Genomic DNA, 20,076 nt, shown 5'->3' on the forward strand with positions numbered 1-20,076 from the left:
TGGCGACATTGCGAAATCTGGGATTGGCAAGCTTGATCGTGAAACTGGCACCCAAGGTGCAGTTGGCCAAGCCGAGCACATTGCTCTAATAAAAACCCCACGTTTCATTGTAAAGTTCGGAGATACAGGTACCTTTATGTTTTACATATACTGTAAGCATGATGGAGTTGCTTTCTCCTAATGGATGGTGTCGGTAGCATTGATGGAAAGATGAAGAGCTGAGTGAAATGGCACGTGGTGGTTACACAAACACGTCCTTGACAGGTTGCTGCACAAATGGATGATGATGATGATGAATGCCTTTTGTCAAGGTACGTAAGTAAAACAACATCCAACAATGAAGGTGTGTCAAGGTATGTGTGTACGACAATAAGGGTTCCATATCACATTTTGCATGTAGGAGAAGGTCGAGCTGCATGAATCAACTTGTATGGGTCACTCATCCTGAAACTCAATGGAGGGATCAATCCCACTCCTCTTTATTGTATCACAAAAGCCATATACTTCTTGCATGACCGATAACCGGAACACCTTTATTATTCCATCTTCGGAGCAATAGTATGTAATCCACAAGCAAGCAAAGTATAAACAATGCTTTATTTCATCTAGCTATCTTGCTACATTGCCACCATCGTCATCATTCGTACTCATACTCATACTCGTATGTACACGTCACCAGTCGTCAATCTCATCGTCGCAAATATCAAAAATACACAAGTTGAAAAGAATGGGATCTTGCAGGTTTCCTTTTGAGACTCGTTGTTGTTATCATCGTCATTGTTGCAAGTGTCGTGATCATCGTCATTTATGAGGATGTAGTGATCATCGTTATCGAAACGACATCAATGAGTGCGCTGGTGGGAGTCGGCGTTGAGTTGGCACTAGGAGACGTCGCCATGGATACCACTAGGCTATTCATATACAGCAGCCATGGATACATAAAAGAGTGTCAGTTCATAGAGCCTTACCTATACTAAAAAAGACTATGCACATACATAGCTCGTTGGCATTTAGTAGGACGCATAGAAGAACCTATTCTTTTCTATTTGTGTCTTGGGTGGTTCTCACGATCACGGCGACTATGATGAATGAAGACAACCATGGCAAAGTAGCATAGCTAGAAGCATTGTTTATTATCCACTTGGACTTAGCTAGCTTATAACTCCTCCCTTTTAATTGCTTGTAGATGTAGCTTACAGTATATGGTGGGATGTAAAAGTGATTCTGCTATCGGTCTTGTACGAAGTATATGCCTTTTCTGATACAGAAGCGAGTGGGTTGACCTTCTTCCGAGTAAAAGGGATCCTTTGTTATTGGGTTTCAGGACGAATGATCAATCCAACATACCTTACTGTGAACAAAAGAGTGACATGAGGACACGAAATTATTGGGTGTTATGCAGTTCAATGCACTACGTTGTACCTTCTCATCAAAGGCAACCACCATCCATCCATTTGTGCTTAGCCAATTATGCTGGATGTTGTAGTAATCAGTGTAGCTTCAAGTCCAAAATCCCGACTGGTTTCAGAACCCAGCAAGCATTCTTTTGCTTGTTCAGCCCACATCCTCGCACCCCAACCACACAATTGGACCAAGTGGAAAACAGTTACGATAAGGTTTATTTACAGCAATACATTGAAGTGGCTCTAAACTCATTAGAAGGTAGCTTGTTTGCTTGAGTCGATAGAGACAGCGCTTATGCATGTGACAGTTTTATGGTTATCCTAGACGAGCTTCCTTTTTGAGTGGCCAAAGTTAATCCGAACAGCTATCTCAGACCTCTTTCAACTTGATTACTCATGAGCCAAAAACTTGACGATATTTGGGCGTCTAGCGATGAAGACGATGTCGCATACGATCGTGACATTGCGAAACGGGAATGGGAGAAACTGAACACCAACCACGGGAATGTAAGGATCGATTGCTTGATCGCGGGTGTTACGGTATTGAAACTTATTATGTGACAATAGGAAGGATATAAAGAGGGGATCACAGAAGGCAAGGAAGTGTTAATGCAACAAGGCTTTGATCGAGGATACAGTGAAGGCATTGAATTGGGGAAAGCATTTGGACGGTTGCGAGGCAAAGTGAGGTAACATGACAACAATGGGAAACGTGTCGCAGCATTGGATTGCTAACTCATGCATATCAGCACGTATATGACATTTTATCGAGACATTCTCCAAGATGAACAAAGTCTATCCCAATTACAAGAACTATATGATGAACTATGCAAGGTCGATGTACAACATGTCTTCACCACTGACTACTTTAAGGATATCGGCAATCATGATCCAAAAGAAGCACTGGCACGTTGGGAAGCCAAAGTTCAGGACGCATTGAAGGACTTGAAGTAGTAGAATCAAATACCATGAATTAATAGACATACATGCATATTCAATAAACACGAGAGCATTGACAATAGATAACAAAAGGCATTGGTTGACATTTGATGGTACATGGATTTTGTATTTACGCAGCTCTAGGCTTAACAGTGGTTTCAACAACAAGCTTCTCGCCGGTGGTATACAAGGTGCTAATAAGTGCCTGACGTTTGACAACCTCGAGTTCCTTCTCGGCCTTGCTGATCATGGCTGCTATCTTTTCGGGATCGGCTTCGTTGGCATTGGCACGGAATGCGTCTCTGGAACGTCGCACAGCGTAATCGCGGAAGTTGTAGGAGGAAAACTTGTTTCCATAACGCAGAAAGTTTCGATACAGAGAGAGGACTTGAGTACGAGTTGCAGGGGTAGCCATTTGGAATAAAAAGTGTGTGGAGAACAAGAAAGAGATATACCTCGGTCGATTCCACCGAAATCCAGCGCACTTTCATGATGGCCGTGGCTGAGACTGAATCCCCCATCTGTTGTCATGGAAATGAAATCAATTCATCCAATACGATCATGCAGCTCCTGATTTCTTTTCAAAGCTCTTTATTCAAGTGTCGCCTTGTTACATGATATACATTCAGTCACAGCACAAAACATAGCTATAATGTGAAAGCATTAAAAGAGGGTAATAGGAAAAAGACATCGCCGACGGCTACAATAAAGGGAAGCTGTGCGAATGAAATATGTAATAGTAGAGGAGAATAATGTATGCAACATGAGATGTATAAAAGACGAGGAGTAACGTCAAGCAGTTCGAAAACTTTAAGCCATAATAACATGAGCGTATTGGGATTCATAGCAGATACCCATCGGAAAATGGAGGAGATTGGTGTTGCATAATAGTGGAATAGTGTTATTGTTGCCTAGGCTTGCTGTGGTAGAACTTGATTCAAAAAGCGAGTGAGCTCGACCGGCGAGGCACACGACAAAAGATTGCTCTTGATATGAACATCGATTTCCTACGCATTCAAATACCATGGTCAGTAATCTATTACCCATGATTGGTTGTTTTCATCCCATCACCATTGTCACTTACCAGCAGGACATCTTTAGCTGAAGGTCTTGTGCTAGGTTCTTCGTCCAATAGCCAAGCTACCAACCCACGCATATACATTGATGGGTAACTATAAGTGAAAGTTGGCCCAGGCTCTGTGGCGATGATATCGAAAAGCTCTTCTTCATCCTTGATAAGGTAATGGGGTGGTACTCGATCCATCATTTCAATCACAGTGATACCCAGTGACCACAAATCGATTTTCTCGTCGTAAATTTCCTCCCGGATAACCTCGGGTGCCATCCATTTTGTTGTACCAAGTCTATCTCTGTTGCCACTGGCAAGACGTGCAGCCAATCCAAAATCGGCTAAAGAAGCAAGCATCATCATCAGCACATCATGTAAGCTTTAGCAGGTACCACCATCCATCACTTACCAAGTTTCACTTCACCGTTCCAACCAAGTAATAGATTTTCACATTTAATGTCACGATGCAAGAATCCTTTGTTGTGGAGGTATATCAATGCCTTGAGCGTCTCGCATGCAATGTAGATTGTATACTCTTCGGGGATGCCTCGTTGACGAAGGATGGCAAATACTGAGCAACGCATTAAATCCATGGCAATCCAAATGTCATCACGATACAAGGTCACCTCACGAAGTCTGATGATGTTTTTGTGGCCGCTGGCCATGATCTTGAGCTCACGCACAAGAGCTGCGCGATATTCACAATCAGGAATAAGCCTGCAACGCTTGATGGCAACAGCCGACTTGCTTTTTTGGTTCCGGTACACGGCACGTACAACTGCACCATTGACACTAGTGATAGGTATTCTTGTATTAAATGATTGTAATGCTATGTTGCAGTAGATGTGATACTTACCCTGTGCCTATTTCTTCAAAATTGGTATATCGTAGCCGAGGATCGGATGATCGAACATGTGTCTTGGGCAACAGCTTTCGTAGCTTGATCTCAAACTTGTTTCCAACACCACTTTGGGCTAGTGATGGCAATTGAGGAATCTCAAAGTATGGGCTTGGAGGATACCATGGTCGCTGTAGTGGATTTGCTTTAGAGCTCATTGCTTCAATGTAGACATAATAAATGAGTCATTGTTTACCTTTGTAATCTGCTTTGAAGGATCACGTGGTCGTAAATGGAAAGCAACAGCAGGTGATGGTCTTAGATACGCGTTGCCAAGAATGTCAGGGATCTCATAGCAACCTGGCGGGCGCCAGATATCCTGCAATGCAACCATTGAGAAAATTGTTCAACCTTGTATTTCTCGACTTACTTTGTTGCCACTCGCCGATTGACAAAACGAAGCGGTTCTTGTGATATTTCCTGTCGATTTGCGTTTAGGATGCGCAGAGGATGAGACGCTGAAACTCGATCGGTTCCCACGATTGGGTTCTGATTTCGACTTTTGCATTGCTGTCGACTACGTTTTGCATAGTGCATGGTATGAGCGGTGGTAGAAAACAGCGAATAGAATAGGATAGCTTGGGGGAGTAAAATACTGACCTTGATAAAAGAGTTTTGGTTTCTTTGTGTTGGCCTTGTTGTATGCATTTCTTGTTATGAGTTTATATATAGGTGTATGTGTGGTGTAATAGAGGGGAATAGGGATAGAAGAACGAGGGGAAGCAGCAGCTCTTTAAAAGATACAAAGAATAAGGAGGTTGTCTATGAGAAAGGAGTGGAAAGTGGGAAGCACAAAGATTGCGTGAGTGTGTGCTGATGATATATCTGACGGGTAACTGTCGATCAAAAAGAGATGCTTTTTTTCCTCAGGCTATTGTTCTACCCACATGTCTTATGGTTATGGTGATCACGCTGCTTGCTCAAAGCATCCTTCACATTTCAACTAGTCAAGGTTGTGTTGCACGACTCACTATCCATAAGCCATTGATCGACAACATGTGCTGATTGATTGACAGTACTACTCCCCACCTTGGTACAGCTCCAGCTTGTCGTCATGCATATGTTAATACAAGTAACAAATCATACATTGGCATAGATCGACTGATTTTATTGTTTGTGTACCCATCGTTAATGCAGTGCGCTCGCATGTTCTTTCCAAATTCGGTATTCTTGGCTGCACAAATCACACAAATATCGCTTCTCCCGCCTTCTCATTATGATCATCATTTATGTCTATTCTTTTGAAGAATTCTCTACAATATCTACAATCGCATTCCCTTGTCCATCTAGCTTAACAATCTTATTATGATATCCAATCATGTCGGGATGATGGCTGATGCTGATAAGTGCGATGCCTTTGCTGATAAGTGTATTATAGATGTGAGCTTCAGAATCGGTATCCATGGCACTGGTCGCTTCGTCAAGGGCTATGGGTCATAGATAAATCATGTATGAGTCAACATGATGTTGCTATCCAACTCCAAAAACGTACCTGCAAATCGTGGCAACCGGTAAAAGACTCTTGCAAAGATGAGACGTTGCTGCTCGCCAGGGGAAAGCATCTTTTGCCACTCTTCTCCGTAATGCGTATCGAATGAAGTGACCAAATGCTCCAAGTGGCTCAATTGTACAAGCTCAAGCAACTCCCGTATTTGGTTGTCAGGAACTAATGAAAACATGCAAATAAGCAAAGCATTATCGACATCATGGAATTGGTGGTAAACATACCGGGTGTATCTGCCGAAGATGGGGGATAAGAAATTTGATTACGGAGGGAGCCATGGACAAGATAGGGTGTTTGTGATAGAAACATTATGTCATTTGAGGACATCCCAGGGGGCTTGAGAATGCGTCCTGCGATTAAAACAGGGTGTGAGCATCATTTGACAAATCGAGAAACATCCAATATTATACCAGCTGAGCAATGCCATAGTCCAGCTAAGGCACGAAGCAAGGACGATTTACCACTTCCTATTCAACAAAAGAGATCAGCAATGGGTAGGACATAAAGCCAACAAGCAAAACGCTTACCATTGGGTCCAACAAGAACGACACGATCCATAGGATTGATGGTGAGATTAAAATCGGATACCAGTGTTCTGCCATTGGGTGCTGTAAGTTCCACATCTTGAAACTCAATGCAGTCGCTATCAAAGGTATCATGTCCAGCTTTAGTATCACATGCTTGTAAAGGAAAGCCTGCATGATGAGTGTACCTTGAATTCATGCGTTGCTGTTGTTGTGGATGTCCTATTGTGACATGACCAAGCTCGTCCTCCGTATCATCAATGATTTCAAGCAATTCGCCTATACGTGCCGTATAACCTGCCAGGTCCGAAAGCTTGCTCGATTGTTCAATAATGTTGGTAAACTTGAAAATCAAATACATGGAGAAAAAAGAATTCTACAAGATCATGGAATAAGTACAAGTCCTTCCTGGATGCCATAAAGAAGTATGGATTACCTTTGAAATGATCTCGCTCATCTCGGATGGATCTTTGTCAGCAAAGGCACCAGCAAATATAGGCAACGCCACGATCAAGTAACTCAAGATAGAACCAAAGTAGGAGAAACTCTCATTGGCCACTAGAATCATTTCCCATCAGGATCCTTCCTCACAATAAATGTGGTTCATTGTTACTTACAATGCAATGGCAATTCTTTGTTGACGATCTTGCGTTGATAGGCCAATAAATTATCCAGCTTCTGGTTTGCTTGCTTATGTTCCTCACGTTCACCCCTGGAAAACGCAATGGGCTCTGAAAACTGGCGTAATCGCACGTGCATGAATCTTGTGTCAAGAAAAGCAGGGTCAGATCGCACTCATGATCAATGCTTATGGTTACACACACATACCTAAAGTTGCCTTCAGCCAGCTCTTTATAGAACACGGTGTTCACAATAGGCTTGATGAGCACACGACTTAGCACAGAGCCCACAATAAAGTATCCATAAATCATGATGGGACCCATTGCTCCGCTGATGGACCAGCATTTCCACGTATAGTAAATCACAAGGATAGGTGCAATGATCAAATCCTCCACAATCTTCCGTAATGACTCTGCAAACTTGTCGACGTCTTGAGTAATCCTCTGATCCCTATTATTATCGTTCAATTATGTACCATTGTGAGATGATGATGATTCATGCTTACGGGTTATCGACTGAATAGCGGGACATGACCACCGAATACAAGACGTTGGGTTGAATGTAACGATCATGCAGGTGTTGTGTCAATAGCTGTCGTGTTTTCAATGAGAACAATCCTCCCATAAATGTCAACAAGCTCTTCCCCTAATGAAAAGAGATCAGTTGGAAACAAAAGATAAGAATGCTACATAGTATGCATACCGCAGCGGTGCCAAAGACGAGTAAAAGGCATGGGAGAATGAAGCGGATGAAGCCTTGCAAATCACTGCTTGATAACACGGCATAGAATCGACTTGGTAATAGACCAGTATAGTAATAAAGGATCTCACATCCACAACTCAAAGCAATAAAGGTGATATAAAGCCAAAACAGACTGCGTTGACGGATCTTGGGTGATAAGGACCAAATCTGCTCATGGGGTGACGATGGGAATAGAATGTGGAAAATGCGAGCAAGCCGTCTCAGGAACACACGATCGAAACTGTAAAAGGGTTGCTGTGAAGTTGACTCTGGAGCGAGTTCTAACATCGGCTCTGATTCAGAGATCGTTGCACTCGACCGATGTCGCATTAAGCAAAAGAAAAAGATATAGGCAGGAAAAGGGGAGCAACCGGGTAAAGATTATATTGATTGTGAGAGTGTACAATCAGCTACTTTTTCTGGATCTTTTTGATGGCTTCATCGATATCTGGCATCAGTTCCTTGAGAGTTTCCCACTGATTCAAGGGCAAGCAAATGCCTATAACATCCTATATGAATACCTCATATCCTCTTCACTAGATCTCATCCATTACCTTTGCCATATTTAAGTTCACCCGTATTCTTGTCTGTGTAAGTTTCACGGATGTCGACCGATGGTAGACCATTTGAGAATGCTCTCACAGCGATACGTCGCTTGTTGGAAAGCTGTTTTATACATACACAGCATCATTTAATAACATGCATCTCGTTACAATACCCCTCTCTACGAACCTGAAATACGTGCTCGCCGTCTCCACTATCCTTTGAAGATTCTCCACGCTTACGTTTTTCTCCAGCGTTGCTCTTTTGTTTCTTTGTAGCAGGCTCCTGTTTTGACACCGTGTTGTTTGAAAACGCGTCGCCAAATTGACACGAACCCCCTTGCTCAAACCTTTCATTTACCTCCTCAACAAAGTCATCGTCATCTTCGTGTTCAGCAGAAGCTGTAGGCTGATAAACAGTATTAGATCAAATGCAATATGCATTCCAATAATGTAAATACCTTGTATTCTTCGTTATCAGACATTGGACGTAAAATCGGGAAAAGGAGGGAGACATGGAGTACAACGGCCAATGCACATCTAAAATCGAGGACATGACTCCGATGATCAATCAAACCCAGACTCAAGGATAGCACTTGTCACATGACTTTTGGGGCCTCCCACCTTAATCATCAAGTGGATGTAAATACTGCACACTCATTCAGAGGTCTATTCGATAAACTTTTACTCGTATACATACATACTTTACAATGGATAATGGGATATAGGCTCGATAATAAAGAAAACGGTAAACTCTCATTTCACCACCAAGAGCAGATGGTAGGCCCTGGATTTGCCGGTGTGCTTGTTGTATGCGTTGGTGAAGGTGTTGGAGTGGAAGAATGATGTGGTGCAGGTTGATCTCGAGAGTCAAAGTATTGCCATTGTCCACAATCATTGCATTCATTGTTTTCAGGCTTGCACTCAGGCAGGGAAGATTCCTCATCCTTCAAAAGGTATTCAATCATGTCCTCGATTTGATGATGTTGCAAGCTGGCATCCCATCCTTTGTCTTTCACAGTGTCCCATTCACATACCTACCAATGGATGATCATGGTTAGCATAATCGCATTCAGTGGTGTCGTTTAAATGGGTGTTCATACGTGCTTTTCCTGTATGACATTGTGTCTCTGCAATATAATCCCCACAGCCACCATCCACATTCTAATGAAAAGAACCTTGTTAAGCATTGTGAACATTGCTCCTTGGTTGGAAAAAGAAAGCCTACCGAACATTTGCCAGCAAAGATAGGATCTGCCGTATGACCAAAGTGCCAAACAGGTAATGGTAATCCAGGGGCATGAGGCAAATGCAATTTTCTTGCAGCAAATTGATCACCAGGGATTCCAAAGGATACAATAGGGACGAGGAATGTTTGCCCAACAATACTAGCAACGGCACCACCAAGAGAATACCCAGTCAACCAAATCGTAGATTGTGGGTGTCTATCGCTGATATCCTTGTAGATGCGCTTATAGGAATGACCGTATAGTGAGCATCTCGTGATTTGATGATAGGTATTAATTCGGCTTACCATGGCCATGTCATAATAGAACTCGCTACCCTTGATGTGGTTCTCGAGACAGCGGTTATCGCATGCATTCTCATTCATCTTGCAGTCGCATGTAGGTTGTTGCTCGTTATGGTCCTCGTTTCCACAACAACATGAAAACAATAACTTTTCCTAAGCTCCACCTTTAGTGGTCTATTGACGCTTGCGTATCCCCACATCCCATAATACTTGCATTGATGCTATCGTTGTGTCGAGTTTTACCAGAGCTGCTGCCTTTGATGCTGATAATGAAAATGGATTTGTCTCTATTGCCAAAGACATGCCCTCGAATGCCATCCGATTCCCAACCAAACGATTCGTTCTACAAGACAAAAAGACTTTGGTCAATGAAAGATCCGCCAAAAGGATAATCAACCCGAAATAAAATGTTGTCAGCTGACCAAGTTCCAAGGTGCACCAAGATCATACCAATCTCCTCGATCATCGATCTTGTCATGATACGCGTTCCTTGCCATCATAGCAAGCGCGAGAACGGATGATTTGTGGGATACATCTGGTAACATGCCTTGTGTCAAATAGTAGTCAAAGGTTATCCCATGATCCATCATAGACGTCCATGTCAAAATCGCTCGATCATCATGATGCTGCTGATATCGATACATGTCGTAAAGATACTCCAATGAAACAGGGCGATAGATAGCTCCTCTCTGCACGTTGACATGGTAACCCTGTGACATGAATGGATCGTTGCGTAGCATGTCACCTTGATTGGATAGCTCAAGTTTTCGGAAGAGACCTGGAATAGGGCCTGATGGGGATGCATGATGGTATATCGTTTGCAGCTGAAATACATCGTATGGCGTCACCAGTGGTGCTGGTTGCTGTGACAACGCCAAAGGCTTGTTGACAATGACAATTTCAGGTTGCCGATTACTGGTTTGCGTGTAAAGTTGGCGCCATTCTCCAGGAAGAGTTGTGCAAAGCGGTGAGGCGCAAAGACAAAGTATGAAGATCAGTTGCAAGTTTGACACGATGCTCCTATTCATTCCCGTTCAGTTGACTTGGAAGGGAGAAGATGATTGATGTGTGTGTTTTCAAAGACACGGGATCTGATTATTGACAGTGCCACCTTCCTAGAGTGTTTCATTCTTGTCAAAAGTTGGATATGCTAATTGTGTTACCACTCTTGAATAAAGTACCCTCCAACATTAGTTCACTTGGGTCGCGCATTTTGATAGAAGCATGTCATGACATTTATTATATGGAGCATGCATATTGAGTTCTTCCTAAATCTTATACTTGACCCGTCATTGACAGGTTGTTGCACAAATGGGATAATGAACACCTTTAGGAAGGGTACGTAAACAGGATGCATGTATCAAGGAGGTAGCATGTGTATGACACGTATTGGCTCCATATCACGGTAGGATGTAGGGGGGTCGCGCTGCATAAACCAATTTGCATGAACCCGATCAACTCAATGCTCACGGACATGGCAGTAACCTCTCGTCCTGAAACACAATGGAGGATCACTTTTTCTTTTAAGGTCAACCCATTCTTTATTGTATCAGAAAAGGCATATGCTTCTTACAAGACCAATCGATGACCCACCTTTATTCCATGTATAGTACACTAACCCGCAAGCAAGCAAAAAGGCAACCATCACCTTCACATTTGCTGCCACACAAACAACCTGTAGTCTTATGCCACTGTACCTTTTGACAGCATGCACGCGCTTCCACGGTCAAAGGTACTGTTGATCGGTGTCTCCATGTCAGTAAGATCGTTGCAACCTTGCTTGTGTACTCTCATTCCTCACCTTCCTTGTTCTTGTACCCTTGAGAATCACGTCAGCATCCTTGTTCGGGAGGTGAGATTGGACTTTCGTTTGCTCATCGGTTCAAAAGGATCGCTAACACTTGTACCCATCAACCTCTTCATTGGTTGCCATGATACCATACACGCCGTCTCCATGAGTTACCAAGATAGACATAGATCTTCGAGATGCATGCATGCAATGATAACAATAAACGTATACATTGTAATAAGAACAAGTGGGAATTTGATTTATTAGCATACAAGAGGATATTGTCTCCATTATAGTAAAGTGCGAGTGGGTGATCTATTACATGTAGGGGAAAGGGGACTCCTTCTAATACTATCACCACCTTCTAATACTACTATTATCATTTCATATTTTGGTCGGCGGTCCGAGCTGTTGGTATAACGCGACACTCCAACAGACGGTGCCTCATCTTTCCTCATTGCAGAAGGGGAACCGCTTCACGTCTGTTGCGCTAGCGTAACCTTACACCCTGTCAACTGCGAGGTAAAGGAACTCTCATGCCAACCTCACAAGGAGCAAGGCATATACATACTCCACTCCTGCAACAATGACCAGAACACGCTTAGCGGATAACATCCAGCCATGCTACGACCCAAGAGCATCCATGAATACGACCAGCGCAACATGAATACTTTCAGGCGGAGGGGTAACGAAGAAGGGGGAAAAAACCTCGCTTTGTTACGCGGCAAAGGCTAAGGAAAAAAACCCCTGTGCAGGCCACTCCAGTCAACTTGTTCTAAAATCAAACTTACATGAGTACATAGCGCCAAGAGATGAATGAACTAATATAAAACTTACCGGGCAAGAGAAAGGAGGATACTGCGCCTCAGAGAAAAACGGCTTTCTTTTATAACGAAAAGAGCGCTCTTTCAAACGCGCAAATTTTTTCAATCCCAGCGTGGTTTTTTTACGTGCTTTTTTTCGCGCTTTTTTGTCCAATTTCCTTTTATACTCAGCGCGTTTCGCGTCGCGCGTTTTACAGCCTAATCTCTGCCTAAAGACGCCGTTTTTTCTTGTACATGTGGGCAAGTAGAAGGGGAAGTAAAATTGTGTTGTCATGACAATCATGCAAACTGACACCTCCTATTGTGGCACGAAGCTATCATGCCGACGCCGATGCGGAGAGACGTGCAGCTAACAGCGATGCCATGTACCACTGCACCTTCTATATCCGTACATGTTGATCCACTACTATTTAACAAGCTGTGTTGGATCAAAAAGAAATACCACAGCTTCAATACACAAATGCTGATACAGTATGCTTATCAAGTGGACATCGACAAGCAAATAGCAAAAGAGATTCGACACTCTCAGCTTATGTTGCAAAAGCAAGTTGTCGTCCTGCATCTTCGGCTACTTGACAATGAACAAGGACCACTTTTCATATAGCATAACGCTTAAAGTATAGTAGAAACATAAAGACGTTAATATCTGATAATTTACAATCAAGCGTGAGGGACTATTGGTGGGTTCCATTGCTCTGGGTTTATTATCCTTGAAAACAAAAGCGTCTATTTCAACCTGTGTACAGCCCGCTGAGAAATGCCACTGCCTATCGTCTATCAGCGTATGAACAAGGAAGCTTCAACGAATGTGATGTGACAAAAGGAAAAAGGGATCTCGATAAAATGATGTAGATGATCCAATCTCGTTCTCCACCTTCAAAAGCCTTTCTCCCTTTCATTCCAGAAACCAACCAGTGTCATTGCATCCTTGGTTGCCGCCGTCATAAACATAGTCATCCCCAATTCCAAATCCGGTGCTGAATGCATTGACTCGAGTATTCCAATATCATCCATAGCTGTGAAGCGCCTTCTTTCGTCAAAGACATACATAACCCTTTTGTCAATTCCATCCAATCCATAACCATCCTCAGCCGTATCCACATGATATGATCCTTCGTCCTAGCTAACGACGTCCCAAGTAACCAAAGCAACACTTCAGGATTCTCATCATTGCACTTGATTGCATCCCATCCATCCATAGCCATTGCAGTTCCCATACGTTGGATCGCTTGACATGCTTCCTTTTCCATCCGTGTGTTGGTCTACTTCTTTCTTGGTCATCTTCGGTGGCAGCTCAACCAGGTGAGGCTTGTTTGTAATGCGGCGGACATGACAGCTGATATGGCATCATCCAAGGATCCGTATGTATCAAAAACAAGTTGCTGCTGCTATACAATGGCTATCTGTTGTTCACGTAAAAGGGCTGCAAGGCATGCTGCTGCAAGCAATTTGAGACGACGCAGCGTGGACCTTACTGATAGCGCACCGCTGTTACGGTTGGTGGTGGAAGAAGAGTGGGCAAGAGCGTGTGCTGCACAGTGACAGATTGTGAACGCTGTATGAGACAATGGAGTAAAGACATCGCTAATGACAACTGCTGCTGCGTTTGGTCGTGGTCGAGGATTGTACAAGAGAAGGTGAAGTGTCATGAAACGCGTGTGTTGTAGTGGGGCGTACACGCCATGGACTTGCCATTGAGTCAAAGGCACTCGAATCAAGGCAGTTGTAGGATTGACATGATGGGTTGAAGCAGAGCAACCGTTCGCAGGTGGTAGTTGTATACTTGAATGGCCCAACAGTTGAGAATGGGAGGAAGAGTAAGAAACGGGATGTGGAAGAACTGAAAATGAAATGGACATTTCTTTATTCATGCATTGCTCAATCAAATCCTCTTTGGACCAAGGAAGTTAAATGATGGGTATGATGGGCTGGAGCAGGGGAATCGTTCACATGCATTGGATTGGGCAACAATGGGGTTTAATAAGAGTCCATTTAATTACATGTGTTTTGGCGATGCCACGGCGTATGCATTGTCCTCCGGTACGCGTCTGTCCTGGAAAAGTGTAGTGGATCCACGTCAAAGGTGCACCATGCACACTTGATTGGCTCTTCACTTTGATATGACGAACTTAAAGTTGGGGTGTCGAGTGTGGTGCAATGATGGCTTTTCCATTGATCGATGCAAGTGTTGATGTTGATATTGATATAAATATCCAAAGACTATCGAGCGAGTTTTGAGGAAGGGAGGATGGGAGCTTGATTCGGTGCATTTCGTCCATGGCATATACGCCGTTATCATAAAGTATGTACTTCCACATCGAAAGTGATCGTACAACCTGAAGTTCCATCTTAGTTTCGGGACACCATGATCATCACGTATCGTTCGTTACCTGTCACATGGAAATTGATAACATCATTCAAACGTCGATCGCATCTTTCCCGAAGACTGACAGGCGCTCGAAATCCAAAGCGATGCTCCTACTATCGGCCGATATTGGTTTGACTTCACCAAACGCGCGTGTGTGCGAGAATTGGAGATCATGGATGGAACTCAAGAGGGCATCCGGGCGTTCTATCCTTTTCGTTCGACACTTCCTCTCCTCGGCGTTAACTTCAGGTCTACAAATATCCGAAGCTCAATTTATTATCTAAAACGTACATGTGCTTATCTCTTACCAGCGCACTGTGAGAAAGACCACAAGCACGACAACCCGTCAGCCCTCTATATAGTTGTTGCCAAGGCTCTTGACAACCATAATATTAAGGCAACACTTGCCGCTGTTGTCATAAAGAATAGGCCGTAAAATGGGGTCAATGACAAGGGAGGTAAGATAACAGCAAAACCTGAAAAAGTTCATCTTAGCTTCGAGATACACTGGTTACCAAGTATCATTTCTTACCTATGATCTGCTGGGAATTGTTCACCCTGTTTAGCGTGCGCCCATCGGTCCAAGAAGCCGTTGTATCATCACCATGCAGTCTGTGGTAGACCGTGCCACCTAATCCAACTTTGAAGATTCATCTCGCGAGGTAGCTACATTAAAAGAAGCATGAATAGGTGCTTCATCAAGCGAGATGGCGAGGTTTTACCTTAATAAAAGAGCCAAATATCACAATGACAACGATGACAATGAAAGTAGGAGAACAATGAAACGCTAAATGTATGCCGAATACAGTATGAGTACATGGATCCTTCACAAAACAAGACCATTCACCATGATGCTTACCAAGGGCTTTGAAGGCATCAGCAATCAAAAGAGATGATGTGACGGAAGGAAGAGATGTGTGGGAGTAAAATGATGGGCGACAACATCTTTTATGTGGTTGGTGGGCGTGGGGATTTTTGTGATCGCAAACAAGGAGAAAAGAGTGATAAATGATAAATGGTGATGAGCTGAGAATTGGTGTGGCGCCTTCACAAAGAGCCTTGGTGTGATTGATTGTCCATGCCAAAATCAGGATCTGATAAACAAGGTTGTAACACATCATCATCAACAACGACGGCTATCGGCTATCACGGATCGCTTGTGTACTAAAAGACATTGTTCGAGGATGTTTGTGAGTGTTCGTTTTGAGAAAGGAAGGCACCTTCATCGTTCAATACACACGCAAATGTTCCCTGCCAACGCAGCCCATAGGGATGTGGGATCTCCTTCACTCTCTCTCTCTCTTTCTCCAAGTAATTCCATTCCCATTCCAAGTATATGCATCAATTGGGTTCTTTTTTATTGGGATCTATACTTATTTACTGGCATAATATTCGTAAGCCAAAGAATGTAATTCTGGAGGATAAGGAGATGGGATTTCGGAGCGACCTGGTCGAGAGATGGGTGATCGTAAGAAAACGGTCTGGCAAGTTTTGTAATTGACTTCAAGATATTCAGGGACGAATAGGAAAGGTTGAGAGAATGGCTTAGGTTCGAATTCAAGCTCGGTGCCCTTTTCACCCTTCAACATTTGAATAGCATTGGGATCCACTGAAATGACATCGCCATCCTTGACCTTGTGTGATGGGAAAGCAAGCTAAAATTCCCATACATGTCAATAAACATGGTATCCTTCCAAACACACAAGCTCATCCCTATCCTTCTTACCTTCTTGCCATTGACTTTAACCTTTCCATGAACACATAGTTGTCGAGCAGCGTAGACTGATGATGCAAAGTTGGAACGGAAAACAATAAAATCAAGACGTCGTTCGAGTTCAGCAAAGGTCAATACGGAAACAGGTGGGTGTGGCTTTTGTGTAGAGCCACTGTTGATGGTAGGAAGCTTGGAATTGAAGAACTTGGCTTTGAATTGGCGTTCAGTGACCTCGTCACCGTGATAGGCTCGTGTCTCTCGTTTGGCGATCCATTTTTGTTGAAAGAGGGTAAGTTTGCTCAAATCGACTAGTCGCTTGTTTGCAATGTTGTAGAGGTTGTATTTGTTCCAGGACATGCGTCCCAATTTGCGCGTTAACGAGTAAATGGGTTTCTTCATGGTGTGCCTGCCGAACCAAGTTTGTTGTGTACAAGAGCAACCCAGGTGTCAACCCAGCAACTTGTGGAAAGCTTGACTGCGACAAGCCACCTCGTCCCTCCCCAAACGGACCCGAAACCGAACCCGAACATAACGTAACCTTGAACAACGTATAGATCAACCGTTGTATAACAAGAGTGATGGTTGTATACCAGGTCACGACAACACACTCGTGGTACCAAAATTTTTTATCAATGCGTTGGATGTGTCCTTAAGCCTATGGTGGCGAAAATGATGTATGGAAACCAAAATTTTATTCACCAGGAGGATTCAGCCGTCTAACCACCACAGTATGTTGGTAAACTACATAGTAATAAACAAGCATTAATACTTTTAGCAAAACATTGAGCCCATTTCAATGTCATACATGTGTACTTTCGAGTGAGTGCGTTATGGATTAGATAGTACGGGGTTTCCTGTGAAGCTCTGGGAAAAACAGGCATCCGTCGTCCCTACATCAAGATGGACATAAATAGTCAACATTGATAGCATATTAAACATCGATAATCTTCTCACGCGTACGTAACCAAGTAGTGGCAAAGGCCTGGTGATGATTTCTTCAATTACTCCAATAGAAGTGTGGGGTACTAGAATAAACCATGATAATCATTGTCGAGGTCAGGGATACTAGGTCAGGTGTAGTAGCAGAGCAAAAGTTATCTTGGCTTACATACCACCGGGGATAGGTCTATAGGAGACGATGTCTCCCACACAGCATTTTGGTGCTTCGATGGCTTGTGATGACATGTCGATTATGAGAACAAGAGAAAAGAAAAAGATAAACTATGTATGTGAAATCTTTATGTATGTAGCTGATCATCATGATATCATTTCGGGGTAAGGTCATTGTGAGAAGAATGATGAATTCATCAGCAAAGACTCATTGTGTGATGATCGATGGTAAAGTTAACATGTTGTTGCTTATTCAGAGATATCCTTTGGTGAGGCGTTTTGGACCCATTATGCAGCTGATGCGAAGGATGCTATTGGGATCAATCACTGGCGGATGATTGTATGGTGCAATGGTATGAAGAGAGCGTGTGGTAAAAGTATGATGGATGCTGACTTGGGGCACTTGCTTTTCGATCAGGACGCTAATTAAGGAGGGTACACTATGATATGGAATGGATTACTATGATGAAAATATAGACGTGCTAAAGGTAAACTAAAAAAAGCGGATACTGCAGCAGCGTATTCAACATGAGCTTTTGCATAGACACCGAGTGTGGGTGTGGCAATCATTGGTAAATGATGTTCCGTTCATTTCTTCAACGCCTACCAACCTCCTCTTTTATTATAGTACGTTGGCTATTCAGGAAGCTACCTATCTTCTGGTCCTTGGAATTATCATGGATGATGCTGTCATTGGATGTCAACATGTCTTCGTGCATACATGGCTATTATTGGTAAATAGTGATTCGGTTATTTGTTCGAGGGCTAATACTCACATGAAACCTCGCATTGTCATTATCGGTTCAAGTGTAAAGGATATTGTCAAGGCACAAATTAGGAACAATGAAAGGAACGACCTTCTCCCACTTCCGCTTCATAACGATGCAAGGTAAGACCAACTCCATTTACACTCTCCACACCACTAACTTCTGGCATTGCCAGCAATGCACACCGTCAATGGGTGAACAAGTGGTCAATGGCGACACATTCAGCTACAACAAGCACGTGCGCGATCTACCCATGACACAAGCTTTCATTCCAATACAACAAGTAAGTTCAATCGCTGCAATTCCTTTTATTGTTCAAGTCGAACATTGTGGTACTAAAGTTCGCGTATAGGTTGGTGTTGTCTCGTCTATACAAGACCCAATGAGGCATCGTGTACATTCCTTACCGAGTTGTCCACAGTGAGAGTTCTCAAGACGTCTTTACATTGCCTCTTTTGGGTATGCTGACAACAAAAGCGTGTGGGTTGGTTTTACATGTTATCTCATATTGCGTTTATGGTAGGTTGAACATGTTGGATGATGGTACCTCTGGCAGCAACAGGATACGGATCTCAAAACAAGAATGCTGTGTGGTTGGCTCAAGTGGTATGCGTGGTATTGGATCTACAAAGCGAAACCTGTGAATTAACGAGACTTACAGTGAAACAGCAGCAGCATCTACTGGATGGCATGAATATACGGTTTCTATTTGAGGCATTGATGCTATTGAGAAATACCACAAGGTAAGAGTGTTTATTATGACGGGATTGGTTGGATTCAAGTGGACTTACCAAACGCCATACAGTGGCAGACCCTCTTTCGGCGATACTATTATTATCAAGGCTGCACGTCAAGGACGCCATTGTATAGTACTGTGCTCTCCTGGGGAATTTTGGCCCGGAAACAGTGTGACTCAAGATGCGATGGCAAGGCCAATTTGAAAATGCATCCGCTGTGCACACGGCCTCCATCCAAGTACGGCTATTGATTTCCTTGCCTACAGAGAGAAGGTGGATATCTCTTATGATGCCAATTTCAGGATCCAATGAGAGTATGGTACATATGGTGGCATACCTTGGCGCTGCAGGTTGATTATTGTATTGCCTTCGGATGGCGTATTTGGTTGCAATTCCTTGTGATCACCATGGCTCAGGTATGTATGACTCTCATGCTTTTTGGAGACCTTTGCTGAAATGCCTACCATTATTTAGAGGGACCATTGCAGAGAGCTACTTGTCTTTTGGTGCTTTGGAGTTTACAAGATCACAGCTATGATTGCTAAGTATTGTTGGATGAGTTTGGACAATTGTTTATAGTGCATCTTTTATAGGTGAATCATGTCAGCCATGGGGAAGCATTTATGTCTTTGGTGGTGTCAACCTTTATTGCGTCTCGGGTGGTTGGTTACCAAGCAACGGGCGATTTCTCTGGAGAATGTCAGCCAATGAACGTCTTTTATGAGTGGATTGTATCAGCAACAAACAACAGCATCCATATCGTTGGTGTCATATCAAGCTTTATCCCATCATCTGGTTCTTCTCGTTATCGGCAATTCGGTGGGCATCCTGAAATGAAGGTCTCTTATCGATTGATCACATCAGCAGCAAGGAACAACTTGTATATCTTTGATATCAGCAACCTTTCTATCTCTTGGTGGTTCTGGTTATTGGCGATTCCTTTGATGCATCTCTACAACTATACGTGTCTTATGGATGGATCATGTCATCAACAA

The 20,076-nt window shown here is 43.2% G+C and overlaps 8 protein-coding genes across 8 annotated transcripts; 2 read left to right on the plus strand and 6 right to left on the minus strand.

Moving 5' to 3' along the window:
* Positions 1-1,799: 1,799 nt before the first annotated feature.
* O0I10_012897 (uncharacterized protein) lies at positions 1,800-2,357 on the plus strand (the record flags this gene model as incomplete). Its single annotated transcript, XM_058492780.1, has 3 exons — positions 1,800-1,910; positions 1,971-2,092; positions 2,153-2,357. 3 exons carry the CDS (start codon positions 1,800-1,802, stop codon positions 2,355-2,357), a joined length of 438 nt encoding a protein of 145 aa, XP_058336447.1.
* Positions 2,358-2,472: 115 nt separating this feature from the next.
* On the minus strand, positions 2,473-2,757 carry O0I10_012898 (uncharacterized protein; the record flags this gene model as incomplete). The annotated part of the gene is made up of 1 exon (XM_058492781.1): positions 2,473-2,757. The coding sequence occupies one exon, from the start codon at positions 2,755-2,757 to the stop codon at positions 2,473-2,475; it is 285 nt and encodes a 94-aa protein (XP_058336448.1).
* Positions 2,758-3,253: 496 nt separating this feature from the next.
* O0I10_012899 (uncharacterized protein) lies at positions 3,254-4,817 on the minus strand (the record flags this gene model as incomplete). Its single annotated transcript, XM_058492782.1, has 6 exons — positions 3,254-3,349; positions 3,427-3,752; positions 3,821-4,203; positions 4,268-4,440; positions 4,506-4,628; positions 4,680-4,817. The coding sequence occupies 6 exons, from the start codon at positions 4,815-4,817 to the stop codon at positions 3,254-3,256; spliced, it is 1,239 nt and encodes a 412-aa protein (XP_058336449.1).
* A 725-nt stretch (positions 4,818-5,542) lies between these two features.
* On the minus strand, positions 5,543-8,029 carry O0I10_012900 (uncharacterized protein; the record flags this gene model as incomplete). The annotated part of the gene is made up of 11 exons (XM_058492783.1): positions 5,543-5,736; positions 5,802-5,975; positions 6,038-6,163; positions 6,224-6,280; positions 6,341-6,456; positions 6,526-6,713; positions 6,774-6,895; positions 6,955-7,100; positions 7,166-7,408; positions 7,464-7,603; positions 7,661-8,029. 11 exons carry the CDS (start codon positions 8,027-8,029, stop codon positions 5,543-5,545), a joined length of 1,875 nt encoding a protein of 624 aa, XP_058336450.1.
* An 80-nt stretch (positions 8,030-8,109) lies between these two features.
* O0I10_012901 (uncharacterized protein) lies at positions 8,110-8,726 on the minus strand (the record flags this gene model as incomplete). The annotated part of the gene is made up of 5 exons (XM_058492784.1): positions 8,110-8,198; positions 8,254-8,365; positions 8,432-8,527; positions 8,603-8,650; positions 8,703-8,726. 5 exons carry the CDS (start codon positions 8,724-8,726, stop codon positions 8,110-8,112), a joined length of 369 nt encoding a protein of 122 aa, XP_058336451.1.
* A 276-nt stretch (positions 8,727-9,002) lies between these two features.
* O0I10_012902 (uncharacterized protein) lies at positions 9,003-10,800 on the minus strand (the record flags this gene model as incomplete). Its single annotated transcript, XM_058492785.1, has 6 exons — positions 9,003-9,278; positions 9,349-9,405; positions 9,470-9,712; positions 9,776-9,925; positions 9,987-10,115; positions 10,195-10,800. 6 exons carry the CDS (start codon positions 10,798-10,800, stop codon positions 9,003-9,005), a joined length of 1,461 nt encoding a protein of 486 aa, XP_058336452.1.
* A 5,326-nt stretch (positions 10,801-16,126) lies between these two features.
* On the minus strand, positions 16,127-16,866 carry O0I10_012903 (ribosomal protein S4; the record flags this gene model as incomplete). The annotated part of the gene is made up of 2 exons (XM_058492786.1): positions 16,127-16,408; positions 16,480-16,866. The coding sequence occupies 2 exons, from the start codon at positions 16,864-16,866 to the stop codon at positions 16,127-16,129; spliced, it is 669 nt and encodes a 222-aa protein (XP_058336453.1).
* A 2,396-nt stretch (positions 16,867-19,262) lies between these two features.
* On the plus strand, positions 19,263-19,660 carry O0I10_012904 (uncharacterized protein; the record flags this gene model as incomplete). The annotated part of the gene is made up of 3 exons (XM_058492787.1): positions 19,263-19,319; positions 19,384-19,497; positions 19,556-19,660. 3 exons carry the CDS (start codon positions 19,263-19,265, stop codon positions 19,658-19,660), a joined length of 276 nt encoding a protein of 91 aa, XP_058336454.1.
* Positions 19,661-20,076: the final 416 nt, after the last annotated feature.

This window comes from Lichtheimia ornata (assembly GCF_029851405.1).
Source record: "Lichtheimia ornata isolate CBS 291.66 chromosome Unknown scaffold00174, whole genome shotgun sequence".
Classification (NCBI taxonomy): Eukaryota; Fungi; Mucoromycota; class Mucoromycetes; order Mucorales; family Lichtheimiaceae; genus Lichtheimia; species Lichtheimia ornata.